This window comes from Pseudorasbora parva, chromosome 23, assembly GCF_024679245.1.
Source record: "Pseudorasbora parva isolate DD20220531a chromosome 23, ASM2467924v1, whole genome shotgun sequence".
NCBI classification, from domain to species: Eukaryota; Metazoa; Chordata; class Actinopteri; order Cypriniformes; family Gobionidae; genus Pseudorasbora; species Pseudorasbora parva.
In genome coordinates this window covers 32,878,201-32,897,859 of record NC_090194.1, presented here as the reverse complement: position 1 = coordinate 32,897,859, position 19,659 = coordinate 32,878,201, and the positions used below count along the sequence as shown (strand labels likewise).

The following is a 19,659-nucleotide window of genomic DNA, read 5'->3' as shown; positions in this document are numbered from 1 at the left end:
TTTAATTGAAAACATACTTATCATTTTTAGTGACTCGGCTCCCTAAAATATGCATGACTTTGGCACCGTTGTGTAATAAATGCACATGCTGTTTTCTCATCTTATCAGCCGTCAGCTAGACCTCACTGCTCATTTAGATAACAGTACGTTTGTCAGCAAGACCACACGACAGTAGAGTTCTTTCATATTGATTTCACTTGGCTTTCTATATTGTAGTTATAAAAAGCACTACATGGGCTTTGACAGTCTTTTTATTGATAATACTGATAACATCCTAATACATTTCTTATAGCACACAAAGAGAGAAAAAGAGGGAGAGCACATTGGAAGAACAGATATGAATATTAACGAGAAGAATCAGGAGAAACAAAGGTTTATAATAATCTAACTTTTTCGTAACTGAATAAAATCGCAGGATTTGAGATTACATACAAATAACCGATGGAAGGCTCATCTTTATGTAAATGTTAAGCCATCAGATTAAGCAAAGATTAAAAAAAGACATTGGGAGAAAATGGGATCATTGATCGCTGATTACAAATTGATCGCTATTGGCTTGATGTTGTAAGAGCAGCAATGCGTCACCACTAGAGAAACACAACACTGATTTACTCTTTCACATATGTGTAACACACTCAAACACACTCAAACGCACACACAAGCTTCTCATTAGTGGCCTGAGTAGATTACATCACTAAACCGTTTCATCCCACAGGCCATTGATTGGAGAAGTATCCAGTGGATAACAGATTCAACTCTTTTGGTGGGGTTTATACACTGCAAAAAATATATTCTTCTTCAGTATTTTGTCTTGTTTTCCCGTATAAATATTGAAACATTCTTAAATCAGGATACATTTACTTCAGAAGCAAAATGACAAGATGCTACTTCTTGTTATCTAAAAATGTTTTGCTTAACCCCTTAACTGTCTCTCTGATTTTTGGGAATATACGTGAATGTAGACTTAAGTTTGGTCTTGTTTTAAAGACGACACTCAGCACTTTAAAAAAATGAAAAGTATAAAAAAGTTATGGAAGTTCAAATTTACTGTAAATAAAGTGTACTGTACTAAATATTTTGTATTTTATAGAAAATATATATTTTACAAAATAATTTTTATTTTAAAATGACTATAACATCAAAGTTGTGTTCCAAATTTGAAGTTAAAATATACATTCCACTGAAAAGTTTTGATGCAATTAATACATTTCGGTCAAAATACCATCTTTATCACAAAACAGCCACCAAATATAGGACCTTGAGACTCAGACCTTTCCGATATGTATTTTGTCAAGATTAGAAAAGGGTTTGACTATAGTTACATTTTGTAATATGAAACCTAACACCGCCCACTAAAATATTTCCATGTTAATGCAACATCCAATTTTGAGTTTGTAAGCTTTTGCATACCTAATTTAGGAAGACTACGGGAAAATATGTGATATGGCAATAAAAAAAGTGATAAAAAAAACATTTGGCAGTTTATTTTTCTTGTTTTAAGTGTAAAGTTACTCAACTTTGTTAAACTTTTGATAAAACAAGACTTAAAATAATAAGTAATTTTGCTTCTTAAGTAAATGTATCTTGATTTAGGAAATGTTTAAATATTTGTACTGGAAAACGAGACAAAATACAGAGGAAGATTTCTTTTTTTGTTGCAATGATTTAGGTTTTGGCTGTACTAAATATTTTTTTAGTGCATAAAGATTGTGTTTCTGTTCAAGAATAAAAGTAAGTGAATATTTTCTAACTGAAACAGTGTGTTAAGAGCGCCCCCTACAGATTTAGGCAGCATTTGAGCAAAGCACAATGAGGGCTGTCGATTAAATGCAGATCAAATGCTTACACTAAACACAGACATAATTCAAGGTCCCTTTTGTAGACTGGCAGCCAAAGCACGATTCATTCCATAATAAAAACACATGCAACTCTGCGATTGACCCACGCTAATAAACACATTGTTCATTATTATTTCACATTTTCACATTTGGGCTCAGCCAACACTGCTCAAACAACAAATGCCTTTACAAATGCATGCCGAACAATCAGAATATTAATGTTTTACCATGATAGTTATTATCAGCAAGTCATCATCATCATTTTTAGACAAAATAGTTATATGCACTTACAAAGCTCAGAAAATAGATAAAATCACCAGCATTCAGTATAAAATAAACAATGAAAAAAAAAAAGTATTCACCAAAGATGTATTATTGTGAAGTTGAAGATCATGCAAATAGTTTCCATCTACAATATAAGTTAACACTATGCAGCGGTAGTTTTATAAGATATTATTGAGCTGTAGTATTTTTCAATTATCTTCAATAAACTCGTACAATAAAGAAATAACCCCGGCTTGTCGACATGCAGAATGCTGTTTGTGGTGGAAATTGGATTTTTCACCATTTACAACTCTGGGTTCATTAAAGTCACATTTCAGAATTAAATCAAATGCAACAGAAAACACAAACAAGCCTCAACAAGTTCATGTTACTTCAGCGGCCCACATTCAGTAGGAGAGAAATCTTTCGACGGGTTGTCAAAAACAGTACCAGTTGTCAGGAAGCCCCCTAATCAAACCATGTTTGCAAATATGAGACCGTCTTCAAATTCTGCTAAGCAGAAAGACAACAGACAAAACAATCCCTTCAAATCTGCCGAAAAGAGTCGTTATGGCTTTCAACACTTTAATATAGTGACTATGCTTTCACATTCAAGATATCAGTGCCATTGCATTTTAAAACCACACACGTACACACGCTCACACTCTTAAAAAGGTTACAAAAAAAACAACAATACTGCCTTAATAACACCGCATAAATTAGATATAAAAAGTTCCTGTGTGTACAGAACAAAAAGAAAACCGAAGAACTATAGCTGTGGGTGCCTGAGTCGAGGTGAATCGCAACGGTCCTGTGACGAAGGTAGAAACGTGTTAAAATTCGTCTCATAGGTTCTCGATCACCATGGTAACCAGAATGGCTATTTAAATCTCGAACACACGGGGCCGGCGAACAGGGGTTCATTTCCTGCTGCTTTACAATAAAGGCCCCTAAACACAACATGCTGTACGCTCTTAAAACAAGTCTCGCCGGTCCTACAAGATCCCTAGAGAAGATGACAAACTTATTTTACTGTTCAGAGAAAACTACAACCCGTACCGACACTTGCTCTGTCTTTACAGTGAACACACTGCAAAAAATGACGTTCTTACTCAGTAGTTTTGTCTTGTTTTCCAGTTCAAATATCTAAACATTCCTCAGTGTATATATTTTCTTGTTTGCAGCAAAAACCCACTTAATTTTGATAATTTCTTTCAGAAAGTAAGACTTAAAGGGGTCATGACATGAGAAATCAAATTAGTTTGACATATTTGTACCATTAAAACATCCTATACGTTTCATTGCTTAAAATGTCCTCCTCATTAAAAACAAAGCATGAGTTTAATCAAGCTCAAAAAACAGCTCGTTTTGATTTTGCGGGATCTGTGACATCACACGGGCTAATCATTTGCTTATGACTGCCTCCGGAACAAAACATCGACCAATAGTTATATATCATTGGATCATAGGCTCCCCCCACTGCCATCAGTCACCTACACTGGATGTGAGTGTTGAGTCAAATGCAAATAGAAGCCATTATAAATGACTGATGCTGCTGGGTACAGTAAACATAGATGCACGTTCAGTTTCTGACATACACCACGCGCTTGAGTCTGTGGACAGCAGGACAAATAAAAGCTTGTTTGTGTCTCTGTACAGACTTCAGAAGGATCCCGGCATTGGATGGTTTACTTTAATAGTGTCCCGGATCGCGTAGGAGGGTTATATGTTTGTTCGGAGCATTTTGTTTTGTAGGCGAGGCACAGTGTAATGAGAGTTCGCTAAGACATTTTTGTTGACAGATGAAGCAGTGACTGTACTGGATCTGACAGCAAGTAAACGATTTCATAATGCTTTAAAAGTTTTATATGGATAATCTTTTCAAAACACTTATATGCAATAGCAAATTTCCTATGCAATGACGGTACCGTTAGACAGAGGGTCAAAATGAAGCTTGATTTTCTGCAAAAAACAAGGGATAGTTCACCCAAAAAACTTTATACTCACACTCAAGTTGTTCCAAACCTGTATTAATTGCTTCAAATTTACTTTTGAAGAATGTCGATAACCAAACAGTTAGTGGGCCCCATTGACATCCATAGTCATTTCTTTTCCATATTACAGAAGTCAATAGGGCCCATTAACTGTTTGGTTATTGACATTCTTTAAAATATCTTATTTTGTGTTTAGCAGAAGAAAGAAATTCCTGCAGGTTTGGAACAACTTTTTAGGTGAACTAACACTAACATTATAAGCAAACATCAACGAAGATATTCATTAAAATAAAAAATAAAAATGTAATGTCAGGACCCCTTTAATATCTTAGGACAGTTTTCATCTCAATAAATCTATCCTAATTTAAGAATTATTAGGTATTAGTCCAGGAAAACAAGAAGAAAAAGAAAAACAATCACATTCTTACAATCTCTCAGACAACTTTAACTCAACTTGGTAAATAGCATCTCAGATCAGCACTGATTGTCAGGACACATCAGCTGCTGGCCAATAAATGAGATTATGATTCAATTTAGAAACAAACAGCTCCATTTGAAGGAAATTTAACTTGGCAACCTGCAGATATACGAGGCAAATCTCAATGATGTGATGATGTCAGCTGCCTCCAAGAGATCTGACTGGAAAGTCAACGGTGAGCACGAAGGACCCTGATTATACAGACAATGATCACGGTTACGGGAAATCTGTGGCTAAGAGACATCGACTATGGCCCGGTTTCACAGACAGGGCTTATATTAAGCCAGAATTAGACCTTAGTTCAATTAGGACATTTAAGTAGCCTTTATAAATGTGCCTTAGAAAAAAGAAAAAAGAAAAACATTACCAGTGTGCATCTTGAGGCAAAACAATGGCACTGACATATTTTAAGATATGTACGTGCAAGTTGCTTTCAGTTAAAACAGCTCAAACATGCATTTTAGTCTGGGAAAAGTTTAAGCTTTGTCTGTGAAACTGAGGGTATGAGTTTTGAATCTTAAAACCATGTTTGTGCTGCCGCTGTTTTATTTTAATTTAAACAGTGAGCCGTGAACTTGAACATGTACAGCGCTGCCGAAGTACACTTCAGATTACTTAAACACCAAAAACAAAACAAAAAAAACAATCGATAATACTTAAAATCCATGCTTAAAAAATAGAGAACTCAAAAGTGTCTTAAAACAAAACAGTTATCTGACCATCAAATATACAATCTCAAGAACAACAGCAATACTTAGAATCCTGACGGAAGTAATAATCATTATAATAGTAGTAACAATAACAAGAATACAATAATAATGATAATAATATTTTATTAAAACATGATCTACTGTATTCGGGAGTACCTGGGTTCAGGGGGCATAAGGCCAGTGAAGACGAGAGTGGAGCGCAAAGGACTGTGGATAAGAAGGCAATCGTGCGGGTTTTTATAACTCTAGACGGGAACCGGGAGTCTATGATCGCTCTCGATGATTAATAAATGCAGCGCTGCTCTTGCGTCGGCGGTGAGTCTTGGCATGAAGACGTGCTGGGTGGAGTTGGAGGTGAGGGGGGTTCTGGACGCTGTGTTTTCGAGAGCAGCCCAGCGGGTAGAGATAACTGTTGGTTTGCATGCAGGGGGAGGACGGCTGTGTCCAGCGTTGGAAGGCTGAAGGCTTCAGAGCGCTCCGACGCTGGACCCCTGCTGCCGTCCCATCAGTCCTCCCTGTTCTTCACCTCCGCATCTAATCCATCCGCTGCAGGGCCAGTCTGAAACACACAGAGAGACAGACAGAGAGCTAACATTATAAGAGATCAGTTCAACACAGTGTTCTTAAAAGAATGCTCGAAATATGTATATAAAAAAGGCACAAATTAAACCTGTCATTTATTTGTTTTTAAATTTATTACATGAATAAATAATTAAAGGATGTATAGGCAAGATTGTGGCCAAAACTGGTACTGCAGGTGTATCCCCCTCCCCCCTGACTCGAGGTTGCCAAAAGGCTGCAGGATCCAGCAGGAACGTTTGTAGCTGCACCTGTGGTAACTAGAGCAGATCTGGCAACCCGGATGCCAAAACACTACTGACTCCGTGATTGGTTGACAGGTGGAGGGTGGAGCTTCAGGCCAAAACACAACATGCCAACATCAGAGGAGGGCTGCAACAACTTTTAAATGACAATATCCTGGCCGGACTACTGTTGTCAGTGATATAAGTATTTGAAATGAACATGATTTCTTAATGTCTAGTGACATATCAGGGCCATATTATGATTAATTGAAATACATTTCTTACATATTGTTCCTTTAAATTAAATGACATTTATTTACAGCAACGTTCAAAGGTATGAGGTTTTTATTGTTGTTTATTGATTATTGACTCTTTTGCTCACCGAGGCTCACTTGATCCACAATACAATAAAACAGCATTATTGCGAAATATCATTACAATTTTATTTTTTGAATTTTATTTGTTTTCCATTTGAATATATTTGTTTGTTTGTATAGAAAGTTCAAAAGAACAGCATTTATTTAAAATAGAATCTTCTGTAACATTACAATAATATTATAAATACACATCTTAATTTCTTTAAATAAATCATAATGAATAGAGTGTACATTTACATTGAATCATTTAGCAGACGCTTTTATCCAAAGCGACTTACAAAAAAGGGGAGAGCAATAGAAGCAACAAAACAAACAAGGCCAACAACCGGTAAGAGCTGTAAGAAGTCTCAAATAATTAGCACAGTACACAAATTAAAAAAAAACAAAAAAAATTTTTTATAGCCATCTACAATAGCCACCTACAACAAAAACTCACGTACGCAAAATACCAAACACTGGATTTTGATAGCCATGATAACAATCCATTAGGACTAAGGCTGTTGCCCCAACTGTTGTCGTTAAGCAGATTCAGTGGCCCAATGGGTTGTACATTTTAGGTAACACTTTATTTAAAGGTGATATATCAACACATTACTACATTAACTTTCTATAGTAATAACAGTAAACTATGCATAATTACAGGTAACTCACCCTAAACAAAAAACCCTAATTCTACCCTAACTCTATAGGAAGTAGTAAGTACATGTTTGTAATGTAATTTTTTTTAATGTTTCCGGGTAATGTTTGGGATATTGTAAGAACTCAACTAAACAAAATATATAACACTGGCCTAGTGTTTATTTGGATATTTTACTGCAAATATACTAAATAGTGCATCTTTAAAATTATCTTTATTTGCCACTTTAATATATGTAGATTTAGATCTAATGATTTTTTATACTTTCTGAAATATGTCCAGCAAACCATTGTCACACCAAATAAAAAATTCAAACTCTGTTGTGAACTAGATTCAGGTCTACGCCACAAATGCAAAGCGTCACCTTCACTGGAGAGGAGCAGCTGGCGCGCCGGAGCAGTGGAAATGAACGTTCTGCCATTTGGAGTCCCGGCGGTGCCACACGCGAGTCTCCTCCGATTGGCTGCTGCGCGGCCGGCCCTGGCCATCCACGAACTGGGTGAGGCGGATGTAGGCGATGCAGGCGGCGTCTTCTCCGATCAGGTGCACATGAGGGTTTAGGATGGTGGTGTGGATGGGCTTACTGTTCTTGGAAAGCACTGTAGAGAATCACACACATGGAGAAAGATCACATGTATGGTGCAACACATACCTGATTTAAATTATGTTAGTCCACACTTACAGTTCTCAAAGTAGAATCTATGGAAGTCCATTCCCTCAACCAGGTTTCCCAAAGCCTCTGGTTCAAAGGAGGTCAGTCCAGGGTCACAGATTTTCCTATTACAATGAGCCCATTGTGTATTATTATTCATGAAGCTGCTATAAACATGTGGACAGTTTAATCAACTTGCTCAGTAAGGTTCTATACTTAAACATTTGCTCCACTGTGAGAGTATAACTGACCATAAAAGAAGACAGTTTACACTAAAGCCTGCTATAGTGTCCCTTGTGGACAACTGAGAATGAAACAACATTTAAAAAACAGTGTCTATTTACACCAAGTACATATAACCTGCATTGTTGGCAGATGCTATTTACACTAACTCCGCCCACTGACGTCTGGTTGAGACAGAAAAAATTATGGAAGACACTGGCTTGTCAACAGCATCAATAGTGTGTAGACGCAAGCCGACCCGATTTAACTTTACACTCAAAAATGTACATGCTATTATTGAACACCGTTTAATATACAACAACATTGAGTGTTGAAAGTGTCTGCCACTATTTATAAGTATAAACTGCAACAATTCTTTACTATTTACACTTACGAAAACTACTGTTTTACTTGCTATTTTAGAATACATTGCTATTTTCACTTAAGATAGCTGTTGCCTTTAAAAAGTTTGGGTTGTTTTTCCGAGAAAGCATGAGGTAACGTACGCATAAGCCTCAAAGTCCCCATTATTAATGGCTTCTATGAGCTGCTCCGTGATCTTGATGATTTCTTGCTTGCGTGCTGTAAGAGAAAACACAGATACACACAATCAAACACACATGTAGTTCAAGCTAAATAATTGCACATTTGCAATTACCATTTTTGTAAAAAAAACAAAAACAAAAAAAAGAAGACGCCTTTTATTTCTGCTATATGAATATTTTCCCATGTAAATTAAAACCCCTATAAATTTTGACTTTTAGTCCATGTCTATTAGCTTTGAGATCTATATGTCAGTGTACCCGCTTAAATATACTTTTATTATACCGTTTTCAAGGTTACTGTTGGTAATACACTAAGACGTCATGGTTTGAAATCATGCATGGCATGGAAGGTTCCCCTACTTAAACCAGCACATGTCCAGGCCCGTCTTAAGTTTGCCAATGACCATTTGGATGATCCTGAGTCATTGGAGAAAGTCATGTGGTCAGATGAGACCAAAATAGAACTTTGTGGTCATAATTCCATGTAATACGAGATTTTGGAACTCAACAACCTCCTTCCCTCAGTTAGAGCATTGAAGATGGGTCGAGGCTGGGTCTTCCAACATGACCCGAAGCACACAATGACCCGAAGCACACAGCCAGGATAACCAAGGAGTGGCTCGGTAAGAAGCATATCAAGGGTCTGGCGTGGCCTAGCCCGTCTCCAGGCCTAAACCCAATAGAGAATCTTTGGAGGGAGCTCAAACTCCATAATTCTAAGCGACAGGCCAGAAACCTGTCTGATCTAGAGAAGATCTGTGTGGAGGAGTGGGCAAAAATCCTTCCTGCAGTGTGTGCAAACCTGGTGAAAAACTACAGGAAACGTTTGACCTCTGTAATTGCAAACAAAGGCTACTGTAACAAATATTAATAATTCATTTTCTCAGGTGTTCAAATACTTATTTGCAGCTGTATCATACAAATAAATCATACATTGTGATTTCTGGATTATTTAAAATTTAGATTATGTCTCTCACAGTGGACATGCACCTATGATGACAATTTCAGACCCCTCCATTATTTCTAAGTGGAGAACATGCAAAATAAAACATAAAAAACATAAAACATAAAACACTGTCACTATTGATCAATTTCAGGTGTCCTTGCTGAATAAAAACATTAAATTGTTACTGACCCCAACCTTTTGAACGGTAGTGTATGTCCTGCCCAACTTCCTGTTTCAATAGGAAATACATCAGCACAGGAAAGAAAATGGTGCATTCATGGATTGTTTTAAACTATAGACTTACAGAGCCAAAGTCAATTGTCCATATCTATTGTGCATGACCGGAACAGACAAATGTCAGGCTTAAGCAAGAGTTAGAGGTCAGATGCCTCTGAATCCAGACCGGAGAGGCTGAGAAAGGTGTACTACTGCTCTGCTGTGAACTTACCTAGTTTTTCAGTCATGGTCTTCAGTCTTTACCTTCATCCATTCCTCCTCAACTCTCTGACTAAACTCTCCCTACTGTTAAAATTTTGTACCTTGACCGCTGCCTCACAAAAACACTTCATCTAACTGACATTTTGAGCACTTTTCTCCACCTGGTCTTCTCTTGTCTTTTCCTCGTTACCCGCATGAAGCTAGTTGAGCTATTCCTGGATCCTTAGATAAGGCTTACTCCATGTTTTCTCTCCCTCTCCCTCCCTCACGGCTTCCTGCTCCACTTTAAGGGAGCTTAGTTGCCTCGACACGTCCTTCAGTTTCTCCTTGTCAATCTGACACTGCAGGCCTGATCTAAAGTCTCTGACTGTGGTTTCAGCTTTGATAAACGTCCCACTTCCTTCAAGCGAAAACTGTGTATGTATGGAATTACATGAGAGTTGAAGAGGTTCTGTCACACCATCACAAAACTAGACTCAGGAAAATGTCACTTCAGATGTTTAAATGCTGCGCTTTTATCAGGGAAAACTGCCTCCGTCTACTTCCGAATGTCATATGTTGGTCACAGGGTTGATGGGAATTAAATTCTGAGATGGTGCTGTCAAGCTGCAAAATGTTAAAGCCCTGATATAGTCATGGCAAAGTTTTTTTTTTTTTTTGCTCTTTGCTTAGGGGTAAAAGGAAGTTTGAAATACTATGCCATGCTTTTCTCTCAATATCGAAATAAAAACACAACAAAACATCTGCAGCACAGGCCTGTCAATCTCCCATCTCAAAACATAAAATCTAATAAAAAGGAACAAAAAAACAAAAACATTACAAGCAATAAACAAAGAGTGCTTTCAGTATTTAAGATTATTTATAATATCCTAATTAAATGTATAATAAAACCATTAATCAATATTCCTCCTCCTATTATTATAATATTTTTTAATGATTCTTTCCAGTTGTGATATCACTAATTGTTTCTTGTTTTCTAAAGTGTGTATTTGTTCTCTGAGAAGTGACTGAGGGTCTGGCCTAGAGATGTGTGATGTGTCGCTAAACACTTGATAACACTTGTGTTTGGATTTTGGAGGTATCACATAACATAACATTCCATGAGTGCAGTAACAGTGTTTGCTCACTTAGCCCGGCTTCCAGACATGATTTGTCTTACATTTTATATTATATTCATTTGATATCATTTTTTTTTTTACTGAAACACTAAAGAATTATGGTGAATACGGTCTGTACTCTCACTGAGAGAAGGCACATGTTATCAGTATGTTTTGGGAAAATTTCCAATCAGAACTGGAGCTTAATCAGCTCCAACCTTGGAGAGACTGTGTATCTGTGTATGTGCGCAGGATTCAGTGTTACAGATCAGTATTGAAGGTGTACAAAGGGCATCCAAGGGAGAGAGACAGTGTGTTGTTCTGGACACGCTGGCGGCTGCTCCAGATCTGGAAGGTCACTACGGCTTAATTTCAGGGGGAAAGCGTCAACGAGTTCTCTATAGACACGTGGACCTGATTAACTGACAATGTGTGGAAATTTACCATGATTGTCTATTTTCTCTGAGCAAATCAGAATCATTCAACCTGCAGTAATAGTGTAGCTAGACCTTGAAAATTGTATAACTGGTGAGAAAGTTTGAGTGGTGGGTAGAGGGAGCTCGTCCTATAGAAACTCTTTATGAGACTTGAAGCTGGCTTCTACTGATGAAAATGCAAACTATTCTTCAGTACATTTTTCTTCAATGAATTGCTCTCCTGACTCTTGGTCTTCATTCTTCAAAACTAGTCTTGGATCATAAAACCGTTATCCCCTAATACATCCTAGACAGCAGGAGATCTAATAAGCTGCATTCACACTAATGCACAGATCTCTTTTGAAATATAAAATGAGATGTGTCCTATCTTTTTAATCTCTTAAGACATAACTGACTGTATTTATGTTAATTTTGCGTCGACATGCATTATGAGATGCAAGTAGCCTACTTTTTTTTCCAACCACTTACACTGAGACATCATGCAGCCACACCCAAACTTTATGAAATATTATTTTATGGAAGGTTTGAGTGGTGTGTGTCTGAGAAATTGGAAGCAAGCAGAATGCGAGTGTCTCTAAAGCACAAGCAGGATTATTGTGCATCTGCGGTTAAAAACTAAGCTCAGATTCGATTGATAGAGAATTGCGATGTTTCAAAATAAACCATTTGCCGTTTCTATGCAACGTAACGTTACATGCTTAGGCTCAGACCACAACTGCTTTTCACTTGATCTTTTTTATAAATAATGTTTACTTTTAAACAGCGTGTCGCCTTTAAATGTTTATATATATTTACTTAAAATGATTATAATCATAAATAATAAACTCATTAAATTTAATAGAATATTTATATGATTTCTTTACCTGCTGTTTACGTTCACAGACATAAGCATATACATGTTGTGTGTTTTTGACATAACCGTGTGTATTTAACAGTTTAAGCGCAATAAGACGTGAAAGAGAACTTTGTTTAATACTCACGAGATGCAGCTCTCTGTGTGTGTGCGCTCAGAAAACCATATATCAGAAGTTCAGACTGTTATGGCTTTAAAACACATGCAGATAATAAACGTTCATGATGATAAAGAACTGCAATGTCACATGAGCATGACCGCGAATCCATAATGTTTTAGTTTTTGGCAGAGTATCCGAGGCACAAGCTATACAGGCTCCGGAAAGTGGGGCAGGGAGCAGCCGCTCATTTGTATGTAAAAACACATGCAAAAAAACTGCATGTTTTTTCTTCCACTCAAAAAAGGGTGTTTACAACATTGTATAATGATCTGTGGAGTATTTTGAGCTGAATCCTAACAGACACATTATGGGCACTTATATTACATCTTGGGACATAATAGATGCTTTTTAATATCTAAAAATGAATGGCGGGAAGTGAGGAAAGGTGGCCTATAACGTGAAAACAGGAATTCAAGACTGCAGTCATGTCATGCCAACTCGATTTATATGATAGAGTGCTTAAAGTCGGCTGAAAGCAGAAGCTGCGATTGTCTTTTCTTTCATATTGTGGCATAAACAGTATATGATTGAATTGATTGGATGACTGTGCTTTGCTATCGCTATGGTCTCATGTGAGTGAAAGGTTAACCCCACCCTTATGCCGAAAAACATCATCAGAGAGGAGAAGTCAAATGATGTCAGGAGTTTGTCCTTTGATTTCACTTTAAAATCAAGTGCAATGTAGACTTTATGCTGAAAACACACACACTCATTCCACAATATACTCACTCTGCACAGACACAGAAGGGGGCAGGGGCGGGGGGGAGGAGGACTGGGGAGGGGGGGCAGAGGTTCGGGAGGAAGTCGACTCTGCCTGAGGTTGCGGGACAGGTGCACGGCCCACACTGCTCACCAGATCTGTGAACCGGGCTGAGCGGGTCGGGAAAGGGAGGAAAGCATTAACCCATCGTGAAAGACAGATGAAAAGGAAATGAATGACAGCAGCATCAGATAAAGAACAAGATGCACTGGGCAGTTGTGTCTGACTGAAGGGGATATGCGTCAATAACAAGGGTAAACGGAGAGAAGGACAGTAATGGAGTATTTTTACTTTCTACTCAAGTACATTTTTAAGTATATACTTTGTCAGTGTTTCTCTTTGGAAAACTTTTGCTTCACTGCATTCCAAAGTATAATATATAATGTGTACTTTTTACTGCACTACATTTCATAAATAAAAGTTGCTTTCTTACCTTTAATATTTAATTACATTAAAAACGTAGTACATTCTTACTTGTAAAACTTACTCAAGTAAAACTTTGAATTACTTTTATTTGAGTAAAAGTATACAGGACTACATTTTTAAAGCTACACTGTGTAACTTTTTTAGTTTATTCTTAGCTAAAAACACTTAGTTCTTTCAAAAATATATGTGCTCATTAATGGATATTTACTTCTTTCACGTAATAAAGCATTCTCGTAAGTTTATAATATGCCATTGAAAATACATACGGGTGAGGGGTTCAATTGCCAGTCGCCACGTTGCTCCTCCATCTTGAAAGTACATTAGCCAAAGAGGGACATACACGTAAATTCAAGCTTCGCCTTTCGCGTTTTAACACTCGATGGCCAGTGTTGAATGTGAAGAGGGGGATTGCAGTGTTAATCTTGGACTAAATCGGCCACCGTAGGAGTTAAAACGAAATCTGAATTGAGAGGAACAGAAACTAATATTCACTGGATGGTCAGATACCTTTACACCGCTAGATGGAGGAAAATATCACACAGTGTAGCTTTAATGTAATTAAGTATTAAATGATATTCAATATGAAATGTATTGCAGTAAAAAGTACAATATTATGTTTTGGAATGTTGTGAAGTAAAAGTTTTCAAAAGAAGAACACTGGTAAAGTACTTGAAAGACAAAATTACTTGGAAAGTAAAAATACTTCAATACTGTCCGCCAATACTGTGGTAAACAGTCAATGCTTCTGCCGACTGACAGTATGAACAGGGTCCAACATTAAAAGTTCATGTTTTTAATTGTTAAATTCCCAAAGGAATAAATAATACATAATGTACATTCACATTACAATAAGTTAGATCAGTGGCCTATGGAGCCTGATATTAAGATCATACAGTATGACTAGGTGAATACTACTCACTTTCTCAAAACCCAGTTACTGGAAACATAAAAGGGCAAAATGCATTGTCTAAATTGCATGATAAGAACCGTTATTAACAGCTAAATAATCACTTAATTATGAAATTACTTTATTTAATACTTTAATTTCATATAAACTTATAAAATTAATATTTAAGTCAATTAAAACAGATTGCTAATATTGATATAATATTTGTTTATAAATTACCAATTTACCAATTAAATACATCATATATTATCATTATATTATTTTATATATATACACATACATTTCATGTATATTTCTTTTTAAATAAACTGTATTTGCACTTCTGGTTGGATGCTAACTACATTTCATTGGCTCTTTATTTATACTTTGCTCAATGACAATAAATTTAATATAAATAATTGATTATTACAAAATAATTACTTCAGAGACAAACACATTTGAACATATTAAATAATTAACAAGTTAGGTTACTTTATTTAATACTTTAATATTAAATTATTAAATGATGTCTATTAAAACCAATTACTATTATTATTTTTTAAATCAAGTTAATGATCAATATTAATATTAAAAATGATTACAATTATAATTTATTACAAACAAATAAATTAAGTTAGTGTAATCAATACTAATCATTTTATAATGAATTAATACATTATTACATTCATAATACATTCACATGTGTTTGTGTTAATTATAGTTAAAATGAATAATAATAATAATAATTTGTTACATTTATATAGCGCTTTTCTAGGCACTCAAAGCGCCTTATATAGAAGGGGGGAATCTCCTCAACCACCAGCAATAACAAATTAATATTAACCATTATGATTACAATACCAATAATTACTGAAATAATTACTTAATTGACAAAAATCTATTTCGACGAAATAATGCGAGAGCCAAAAAAAAAAAAAATCATTGTGGACCCTGTGCATGAGCATCATTGCTTGGGTCTGCGGGGCGCTGTACTCACTCTGCATGATGGGGGTCTGTGGAGGGGATTGGGTGGACTGGGCAGATGCTTCAGTATCAGGCAGGGCAGAGGGTCCTGAGCCCCTGCGGGCGCAGCCCAGGATGTCGGTCAGCTTGGTGGCTGTTTAACCATCGGGGGGTGATAATGATGACCGATGGCAGATGGGAACAACATGATGCCAAAGACAGATTCATCCAAACTCATGCATCTTAAAGGCACAGCATGTAAGATTTTTGGATTAAAATATCCAAAAACCACTTAAATATATTTTGTTGACTTGTCCAACAATGTTGAATGAAATCCAGCTATTTTACTCAGTGTAACGTCCTGTGTCGTTGTGTCAGCGGTCAATTATGTCATATCCGTGGTACCCTCGATTACCGGGTTTACTTCCATAGAATCCGTAGAAGCACCGCAGACGCTTTAAAGGGGTGGTAAAACACAATTTCACTTTTCTAACTTTAGCTAGTGTGTAATGTTGCTGTTTGAGCATAAACAACATCTGCAAAGTTACAACGTTCAGAGTTTAAAGCAAAGGGAGATATTTTCTTTTAAAGAAATACATTTCTAAGGACTACAGCAAACAGCTGGTTGGGAGCTACAGCCTTTTCCTCCAGACTCAGTGGGTTCAATATTTACATAAACCTCTCCTCCAGGAATATTTAATAAGGGCAGCGAGGCCATGTTTTATTGCTGTGGAGAGGAGTAGGCTGGAGCGTGCTAGGCGGTTAGCGAATCAGAACACAGCTGGGCCAGCTGACCAATCTGAACCCTTTGCGTTCAGATTGCGTATTTTTAAAGGGACTGTCTTCATAGAACCTTAAACTATCAGACAGTTTTTTGAAAGAGCTTTATTTGTTGTAACAGTAACACAGCATTTTCTTCACTAAACCATGCCCTTTAGGAACGGCATCTAGGTTTCATTAATATGAAATTCTAATATCGATCTAGCTTACTGCAGATTGCAACAAGCGTCTCATCACCGCCACGGAACGAACGCAGAGTAACGTTAGTACATAACTTTCAATATACTCAAACTATTTTTAGTAAGATTATTTTGACCGATCTTAATTTGTCAAATGACCTGTATGAATATTAATTCAACAGTTGTAGCTATTTTATTATAATAAAATAAAATAATGTGAATTTAAGTGATCAAATCTAACTGTAACAATGTTCAAGTGCAGGAAGGACCCGGCGAATGTTAAACGTAACTTTTATTGTAAAATATGCATAAACAACAAAACGAAAGGAAAGGTAGCGGCATAATAAGAGTAATGTAAAATGTCTCGGCCGTTAATAAAACTTTAATATTTATAAGCTCATACATGAACATGGAGTCCTGTCAACAACTCCCATGATTCCACGCTCATTCACGGTGTCATCAGACTACGCCTTTGTTATGGTTTTAAATGAGCAACCTCTAGCAGTGAAACTTACATACTGTGCCTTTAAAGCGGTGTGTGTGTAAGGTGCCTGAGTGCATGCCATTTCATCAGCTGCCTTAAGGGAGCAGCACACGGGCAACAGCAGGGAGTGGGTTGCTTTCATTAAAGAGGGTATTTACATTTTGAACAGTCTTTGGATGCCACGCTGATCAAAACCCCTCCCTGTTGGGCTTCAGGAAAAACATGCTTGCACTGCACTCAAACTGATTCCTCGGTAAAGGAAAAGTTCAAAGTCTTCTATCTACACGTATAGGAGTTCAGGGATAGTTCATCCAAAAATGAAAGTTCTGCCATCATTTACTCAGCTTCATGTCATTCCAAAATCATAAAACTTTGGTAAATAATAAAACACTTTTAAAGGGGGGGGTGAAATGCTGTTTCATGCATACTGAGCTTTTTACACTGTTAAAGACTTGGATTCCCATCCTAAAAATAGACAAAGTTTCAAAAACTAATGTTGGACGTTTGATGGAGTATTTCTGTGTCAAAAATACTCCTTCCGGTTTCTCACAAGTTTCGGAGAGTTTTTTTCGAGTATGGCTCGGCTTGACGTCGACAGAGCGGAAGGTCCTTGCTCTCCACTTTCTTCCTATGCTACTGCTAAGGTTTAGTTGCATACAATAGTCCATAAACCGAATCATGTCCTCATAAACTGCGAGTAAAGACACACAAATGTTGACAGACTACTAAATACAGTCCATACCACAGAGACGGACGTCCTGCTGTTGTTGTTTCTCCTGTTTAATTTACTTCAGCCTCCAGATCTGATTCTGGATCATATATGTATTAGTTGAATCTGATTTATAGCCATAGTTTATTTCGGGTAACGTTTTCTTTTCTTAACGCATGACGATGTCAGCTTTCAGACGCCCTCAATGCAACAGCTGTGTGCTCTCGTGATTTTTTAGCTCCGCCCACACGATACGCCTCCATCTCGTTTTTTCCGGACTCGGTACAGCCTATCTTTCTTTTATAAATATAATAAAACTAAAGACTTTTCGGAGATATAAAGGATGCAATACTACTCTATAGAAACTCAGAGACTGACATGAGATTGACTGAAACTGAGTGTTTCACCCCCCCTTTAATGAAACCTAAGAGGTTTCTGTCCCTCCATTGAAAGTCCAGATAACTAAAACTTAAAAGATTTAAAGGGTTAGTTAACCCAAAAATGAAAATGATCCCATGATTTACTCACCCTCAAGTCACCCTAGGTGTACATGACATTCTTCTTTCAGACGAAAGATTGCGGAGTTTCTGCATTCTTTAATACGTTACTCTTTAACCGTAAGTCTGACCACCGGAAGCTAATTATTTTAATCTATAAAGTTTTAAATATGGATAGAATTAAAGTTTTAAATATGTGGTATTTCTTACACAAATGTGCCACTTCAATTCAGAAGGCCTTTATTAATGTGTGGAGCAGTTATATGATGGATAGATGCACTTTTATGGACTTCAAAAATGACTTAACAGTCACTACCATTATAAAGCTTGAGAGCCAGGACTTTTAAAATGTAACTCCGACTGTATTCATCTGAAGGCAGAATGTCCTATACACCTAATGATTTGAATGGGAGTATAAATCATGGGATCATTTTCCTTTTTGGGTTAACTAATCCTTTAATTTAGGCTTTAATTAACAGCTAAACAATCACTGACGTCTTTATGACCTTTTTGGATCTTTCAATGGAGGGACAGACACCACTTCATTAAAAAGATCTTCATTTGTGTTTCAAAGATGATCGAAAGTCTTACGGGTTTGGAACAACATGAGGGGAAGTAATTGCTGACAGAACTTTCATTTTTGGGTTAACTAACCTGTATAACTCTTGAACAGTCTTCTACACCACACAATGATTAATAAAGCAGAAAGACCACAGACCGACTTGAACTGTCTGTTATTATCCAAATAGATCTCCTCAACCCATATTTTCATATCTATAAGTCACCTCAAGAGAAGCGAAACTCAACTGGAAGCTGTTTATCTTTCAGGGATTTGCTTAAGTTAGTGAGTGCTGATAGATGCCGTGCAAACCAGCCAGGCCAAACCAAACGAGTGCAGACCTCATTCTGAGACTTACAGAAGATGGCGGGGGCGGAGCCTGGCGGTGATTGGCTGACTTCAGAGGGGGCTTTAATTGAACTGCTATCTAGGCTTTTCCCTATTGAGCGGGAAGGAAAAGGTGGGAAAAAATTGGAAAGATCACACTGAGAAAGGAAGGCATGCAAAGACGGAACATTGCACACTATTTAACAACATGACTGCAACCTATTACAGAGGGGCAGTCATTTACAAGAAGGGTGACAAATAGTCACTTTTGAACATGACATTTTCACATAATACAAAAATGTGCAAGGTGAACCAGCATTGACTCACACATGGCCTTAGCCCACATCTCTCACATTTCTAGTGTTCCAAGAGATAAAAATACATTGAAGGTGCCCTGGAATGAGTCGCCCAGAAGAGCAGGATGGCAGAGAGAAGAATTAAGCCAGAGGAAAGTCAGAGGAAGTCATAAAGCCTGTCAGCTGAACCTCGGGTTATGATGTCACAATATAGCCACCCGATACAAAAACAGATAGATCAAAGTTCAAAGATGAGGCAACGTGTGAATACCGGTGACTACAGCAAAAGTGACTTAAAGGGTAACTTCAGCGATTAGCATATGGCTTTCTATCAGTAGAAAC

The 19,659-nt window shown here is 37.0% G+C and overlaps 1 protein-coding gene across 22 annotated transcripts in view; it reads right to left on the bottom strand.

The window, feature by feature from the left end:
* Positions 1-233: 233 nt before the first annotated feature.
* LOC137063022 (calcium/calmodulin-dependent protein kinase type II subunit beta) overlaps positions 234-19,659 on the bottom strand; it is a 96,572-nt gene continuing 77,146 nt past the window's right edge. For 21 of the 22 annotated variants that reach the window (XM_067434025.1, XM_067434005.1, XM_067434013.1 and 18 more), the window contains 4 exons: positions 8,482-8,557; positions 7,784-7,878; positions 7,466-7,700; positions 234-5,843 (listed from right to left, as the gene is read on the bottom strand). In XM_067434025.1, the coding sequence (XP_067290126.1) occupies positions 7,468-7,700; positions 7,784-7,878; positions 8,482-8,557 (404 nt within the window). In that variant the 3' untranslated portion in view covers positions 234-5,843; positions 7,466-7,467. Of the gene's footprint in view, positions 5,844-7,465; positions 7,701-7,783; positions 7,879-8,481; positions 8,558-13,180; positions 13,322-15,520; positions 15,641-19,052; positions 19,134-19,659 lie in introns of all 22 variants that reach the window. The other variant, XM_067434023.1, reaches the window with a different exon arrangement.